Source organism: Balaenoptera acutorostrata, chromosome 20 (genome assembly GCF_949987535.1).
Source record: "Balaenoptera acutorostrata chromosome 20, mBalAcu1.1, whole genome shotgun sequence".
In the NCBI taxonomy this organism is placed as follows: domain Eukaryota; kingdom Metazoa; phylum Chordata; class Mammalia; order Artiodactyla; family Balaenopteridae; genus Balaenoptera; species Balaenoptera acutorostrata.
The window spans coordinates 57182412-57188603 of NC_080083.1; the positions used below are offsets into that span (position 1 = coordinate 57182412).

Here is a 6192-nt window from a genome sequence, read left to right on the forward strand (position 1 = left end):
GGGTCAGGACTGCCCTCAGATAACCCTCCCCAGCCCTTGGCCCGTTCCCTTGACGCTTAGAGACATCGGGGGCCGCAGCGCCGCGGCTCTAGTGAAGACGGACCTCGGACTGTCCCCAGACTGGGCCTCACGGGGCGGGACGCCGGGGTGGGCACTTTTGGAGAGAGGCCGGGCCCGGTGTGCTAGGGAGCAGGGAGTTTAGGACCCAGGGGCAGCCCGGGGCGGCCCTCTGGGCAGCGGGAGATCCTCCCCCCACCTTCCCCGCCGGCTGAGCGGCTCAGATGTCCGAGTAGCGGCGGCTCTGGCGCTCCGCATCCTCTGTCTGCGGCGGCGGGGGCTGGCGGCCCCGGCCCCTGCCCGGCCCCCTCCCCCAACCCCATGCCTCAGCTCTAACCCCGCCGCCCTCCCCCGCGGGGGGCATTTCCCCGGGTCCCCTGCCCGCCCCGTCCAAGTCAGGCGCCATGAACGACCAGTACCACCGGGCGGCTCGGGACGGCTACCTGGAACTCCTCAAGGAAGCCACCAGGAAGGAGCTGAACGCCCCCGACGAGGATGGCATGACCCCCACCCTCTGGGCTGCTTACCACGGCAACCTGGAGTCACTGCGCCTCATCGTGAGTCGAGGGTGAGTATCCCCCTGTCCCCGCCCAGGCCCCGCCGGGGAGGACTGAGAGTCTCAGGGCCGCTCTAGGCCCCTGAGACGCTACCCCCCAACTCCACGGCATCTCCCCACCCCACCTCCGCTGAGCCACCCTCTTCCCTAGGACAGACCCTAAGGTGGAACCTTGGAGATTGGCAGTCGTGGGAGGAGGAAACAAACTGAGGCCTGTGACATTTGTGACCTGGTTGTGGGGCTAGGAGGAGAGGGACTGGGACATGGGGGTCCATGACTGTGGGAGGGGCTTCAGAGTGAGGAGAAGGTGGGAGGGATCTCCTGGGTGGGTAGCACCAGGAAGCAAGAGTGAAGGGCATAGTGAGACTGGGAGAGAAAGCGCAGACGCCTCAGAGGGGCCGGAAGGGGGGCTGGGAAAGGAGAAGCTCTTCACTGCCCACCCCCAGCCTGTGGTCCAAGGGGTCCAGCCGGCACCCACACCTCCCCACACACTGGATTTCACACAGCTCTCTCCCTGCTCGTTCCTGGGATTCCTGTGGGCACTGTCCACAGTACCAAGTGTCACTCAGTTCAGCCACCCCATTAACTCCCTCTGTGCCCCTCCCCCACCACGGGCTCCATCACCCTCCCTTTGGAGTTGTCTGGGGGGAGGAGTGGGCATTGAATCCAGGTGCCAGGGAAGGGGTTCGAAAGTAGCAGCTGAGGAACGTGGTGTCCAGGGCCACTGACATGGGCTCCCTACGGCTGAATGACCCTGTGGACAGCTTGCCAGCCCCAGCGGTTTAATAAAGAGAAGTCAGGTTGACCTGGGGACCAGGGCGGCCTGGACAAGGAAAAGGGATGTACGAGATGCCCCAGGAGGGTTAAGGTGAACATCTCAGGCCCTGGGAAATCATGGTGGAGGGAAAGGGGCCCAGCTGGCCTGGTGCCAGGAGCTGGCCTGTGGTTTGAGCATGGGGTAGGTGGGGAACCCCCCTTTGCCCTCCCTCCACAGCTGCTCCCCGGGCCCAGCAACAGGTGGAAGCAGCCCCTCAGATCAGGCAGCTGAACCATGTTCCAAGACGCCGAGACTGGCCCCTGTCCACGCGAAGAGGGCACACAGTGATCTGCCATCCTGCTCCCCCCTTGGAGAGATTCGTGGGAGGAGGGGACTAGGGGACCCCCCTTGGTGCACCAAACCCCCCAGCTCCTACAGAGGGTGAGGGTTGGCGCTTGATGGGGTGTGGGCCAGATGCCCAGTAGCTCCTTTCTCGAAGGACTTGAAGACCAGTAATGGAAGTGGGGAGGGGAATGCGGGGGTGGGGGGCTGGGGAGTGTGGGCAGGAGCTGTTGAGACAATGAAGTGATTCTTCCTTCAGCCCTGCGGGGTGGCCTCCTCATTAGAGTGGCGCAGAGGGCCTGAGCTAGGTCCCTGAGGGCGGGGCAAGCTTGGAGGAGCCAGGGCGAGGGTGCCCAAGGGGGGCACAGTCTGGCGCGGAGGGTGTTGGAGGGGGCTGCGTGGGTCCCTCGGACCTGCCCGAGCCAGCCGCCTCCCAGGGCTCCCGAAGATGGGGCCGCCCCGGGAGGGGAGGGCAGCTGGGCCCAGGCCGCAGGCTGCCCTTCCCCTCCCCTCCCCTCCAGTCCTGGCTGCCCCCATGCTCCCCTCCTGGCCCAGGCCAAGACCCGACACCTGCTCTCACACGCGGCCTTGCCAGGCCTGGCCCTGCTCCCTGCAGACGTGGCCGTGCCCGGCGACACGCGGGTGCGCACCCTCACACCCCGCCCCGGGGCTCAGGCCCAGCACACACAACCCTCTCGTCCTCTTTTTCGGTCACTCCTGCGCAGGCAGCCACACTCGCCGCCGTGCCCGCCTAGAGACCCAGACTCGGCCCTGGCCCACCACCTCTCTGGGCCAGCTCCCCGCCGGGCCCCATGAATAATTCACTCCTTTCTCTCTGGGCATTAAATATTTATCCCCTGAGATTCCCAGCCCGCAGGTCTCTTGGGGAAGGCCCCGCCCCGGCCCCGCCTTCTCTGTCGCCCCACCCACTGCGAGCCCGCAGCCATCTTTAACCCTGGGCTCGCTCGAGCGGCGTCCGGTGCCTCCGGGCTGCGTGTCTCGCGGAGTCGGAGGAGAGAGCTCAGGCCGTCGAGTCCCTCTGGTGTGCCCGTGGGGAAGCTCATCCAGGCTGGGCGCTCCCCGCCCCCGGCAGCCGCTGCCGACTGCCTGCCTGAGCTTGCGATGGCTCATCACCCCTCCCCGCGTGTCCTCCCTGCAGGGGTGACCCGGACAAGTGTGACATCTGGGGCAACACGCCCCTGCACCTGGCAGCTTCCAATGGCCACCTGCACTGCCTCTCCTTCCTGGTGTCCTTCGGGGCCAACATCTGGTGCCTGGATAACGACCTCCACACGCCGCTGGACATGGCGGCCATGAAGGGCCACCTGGAGTGCGTGCGCTACCTGGACTCCATCGCGGCCAAGCAGAGCAGCCTCAACCCCAAGCTGGTGGGCAAGCTGAAGGACAAGGCCTTCCGCGAGGCGGAGCGGCGCATCCGCGAGTGCGCCAAGATGCAGCGGAAGCACCACGAGCGCATGGAACGGCGCTACCGGCGCGAGCTGGCCGAGCGCTCGGACGCGCTCAGCTTCTCCAGCCTCACGTCCAGCACCCTGAGCCGCCGGCTGCAGCATCTAGCGCTCGGCAGCCACCTGCCCTACTCGCAGGCCACGCTGCACGGCACCGCCAAGGGCAAGACCAAGATCCAGAAGAAGCTGGAGCGGCGCAAGCAGGGCGGCGAAGGCACCTTCAAGATCTCCGAGGACGGCCGCAAGAGCGTGCGCTCGCTCTCGGGCCTGCAGCTGGGCAGTGACGTGATGTTTGTGCGCCAGGGCACCTACGCCAACCCCAAGGAGTGGGGCCGCGCCCCGCTCCGGGACATGTTCCTCTCCGACGAGGACAGCGTCTCCCGTGCCACACTGGCGGCCGAGCCTGCGCGCTCGGAGGCCAGCACCGACTCAGGCCATGACTCCCTGTTCACCCGCCCGGGCCTGGGCACCATGGTGTTCCGCAGGAACTACCTGAGCAGCGGACTGCACGGCCTGGGCCGCGAGGACGCGGCCCTGGACGGCGCGGGCACGCCGCGGGGTCGGCTTCGGAGCTCCCCCAGCCTCGACGACGACAGCCTGGGCAGTGCCAACAGCCTGCAGGACCGCAGCTGCGGGGAGGAGCTGCCCTGGGACGAGCTGGACTTGGGCCTGGATGAGGACCTGGAGCCCGAGACGAGCCCGCTGGAGACGTTCCTGGCCTCCCTGCACATGGAGGACTTCACCTCCATCCTGCGGCAGGAGAAGATCGACCTCGAGGCGCTCATGCTGTGCTCGGACCTCGACCTCCGCAGCATCAGCGTCCCCCTGGGACCCCGCAAGAAGATCATGGGGGCCGTGCGGAGGCGGAGGCAGGCGCTGGAGCGCCCGCCGGCCCTGGAGGACACAGAGTTGTGAGTGCCCAGAGCCTCGGCGGGGATGGGAAGATAGGGCTTGTAAGGCCCTGGGGTGGGCGTGGATCTGTCTGCCTTTTCGGGTGGGGGATAATTAGGTCGTCGTCAGTTCCAAGAGGCCCCACTTATTAACCCCCAATTCGGAAAAAGAAGCTGCCAATTTACATTGCTGATGTCAAATGCACCTCGATTTTGAAGAAGTCAAAATGCAGGAAAATGGGTGTCTTTGTATGGATGAGACCCAGTAGTCATAGTAATCACAGCCGGGACGTTTTGAGCGCTCCCATCTCCTGGGTACTGGAGTCGCCCTTGCACAAGTCCTCTCATGTGCAGGGGCTATATCATCCCCATTTTACAGGTGAGCAAGTGGAGGTTCAGAGGCTTAGAGTAGCTCACCCAAGGTCCTGCTGCTGCTCAGTGCAGAGCTGGGCCTGATCCCTGGTCTGTGTGGCTCTAGAGCCTAGGGAGAACAAGGCGACTCCCGTGGGATGGAGGGTGTGGCAGCCAGTCATCTCACCAAATGCCCAAGCCCTCAAGGCAGATATTTTACCTACTGGTCCCTGAACCTTGTAACCAGAAACATGAGCAGATGCTCTCAACAGGGCCAACAGTGGCTTTGAGGGCAGAGTTGTCATGTTCAAAAAGCCATCATGGGGAGCCCAAGGCTGCTGTCAAACTGGCAATGCTGTTGGCCCATCCCTGCCCTGACTCTCCATCCTGGCATCCCACAAGCCCAGCAAACACCGCCGCCCCTTTTTGGTATCTGTGGCCTTTACCCTGCATGGCTGGGCAGGGGTGGGTTTGGGAGGAAGTCTGGTTTAGAGTTGGGGGCCAGTGTCCCCATCCCTGATCATCAGTCTGCCTAGAGAGGGTAAGTGGTCAGAGTATTTGGTCCTGGCTTAAAATGCTGTCTCCAAAGGCCCTTATCTGAGGTCCATTTCTGTCTCTCTCTCCACAGATAACAGGGGCTCCTATCCCCATACCAAAAAGAGTTGCAAGTTGCCACAACCCACGGTGGGACCGCGAGGTCCTCACAGTTGCCAGCCCTGCGGCTCCCAGCCGCTTCCCGGGAGCAAGGACCATGCGGGACATCTCCCTTGAAAGCCTGTCCCCACTCTGCCGCAGAGGGTATGGCCTGGAGGCACTTGGAAGACCAAGAGAGTGACTCAGAACATCAATACTGAGGGGTCCTGGGGCCCCTAAGCCACCTCTCTCTGAGTGGCTCTAAAGCACGCGTGCATTCGTGGAAGGCCAGCCCCAGTGCCAGGGCAGGGGCCACTAGATGACCAGCCCATCAGAGCTGGATGGGAGCGTGTGGTGCGAGTGGGCATGGCTTGTCCTGGGGTCGTTGTCTGTCCCCACCCCTCCTCTAAGGGTCCTGTGGTCTGCTCAGTCTGGAGACTCCCCTCCTACATTTTTGTGCAGGAAGAGTTTGGGCTGCCTCCCCTCCCCCTGTACACCCCAGAGGGGAGGTTCCCAGCTAGACTCTTCAGCCAAATGCCCCAGCTTTAGTCCCCACCCCGCCCCAAGCACGGCCGGGCCCCTTCTCCTTCTCCCACTGGCCATGCTGGGGAGGTGGAGTGCCAGGCTGGGCTGGGGTGGGGGTGACCGGTGCCCTTCCAGCCTACCCCGGGGTGGGGCCCAGCCTGACTCCGCCCTCCCCGCCCTGTCCTTCTCCACTCACTCTCTCCTTGGTTGTGCAGCCCGGTGCCCCCAACCCCAGGGACCCCAGAGGGTCAGGGCAATAGATCCAAGGTGCTAGAGCGACTGGCTACAGTATTATGGCCTCGAGGCTCGGCGGGCATCTCTGGGCTGGGGAAAGGCATCTGCCAACTGGCTCAGAGTCTCCCAGGCCCAAACCAGGCAGAGACTGGTTGTGGCTGGGTGTCCAGCCTCGTGTGGGCAAGTCCTGCCATGTGGACACGGGAGCCTGAGGATGTGGATAGTCTAAACTGCTGATTGCCCCCAGGTCCCCAGGGCTCTGGGCAAGGTCTGGAAGCAGCTGGGTGGCTGCCTGATTCTGTGTGGGTAGCGGGTAGGGGGGAGTTCTGCACGGGTCCCTGCTCTGTGATGCTGGTGAGACCAGGGGAAAGGCCAGCCTCA

General features: G+C 64.3%; 1 protein-coding gene across 2 annotated transcripts; it reads left to right on the top strand.

Moving 5' to 3' along the window:
- The first annotated feature begins 300 nt into the window (after positions 1 to 300).
- On the top strand, positions 301 to 5184 carry USH1G (USH1 protein network component sans). Of its 2 annotated transcripts, XM_007185635.3 has the most exons (3): positions 301 to 625; positions 2872 to 4089; positions 5048 to 5184. In XM_007185635.3, the coding sequence occupies exons 1-3, from the start codon at positions 462 to 464 to the stop codon at positions 5049 to 5051; spliced, it is 1386 nt and encodes a 461-aa protein (XP_007185697.2). In that variant the 5' UTR covers positions 301 to 461; the 3' UTR covers positions 5052 to 5184. The 2 variants fall into 2 exon arrangements, with proteins under 2 accessions (XP_007185697.2, XP_007185698.2); XM_007185636.2 differs by lacking the exon at positions 5048 to 5184 and having other exon boundaries at positions 2872 to 4093.
- Positions 5185 to 6192: the final 1008 nt, after the last annotated feature.

Bases quoted from the DNA above. Each gene is read 5' to 3' on its own strand.
- USH1G (XM_007185635.3), top strand. From the start codon at position 462: ATGAACGACCAGTACCACCGGGCGGCTCGGGACGGCTACCTGGAACTC. The intron at 626-2,871 runs GTGAGTATCCCC...TCCTCCCTGCAG, and splicing joins CGCCTCATCGTGAGTCGAGG to GGGTGACCCGGACAAGTGTG.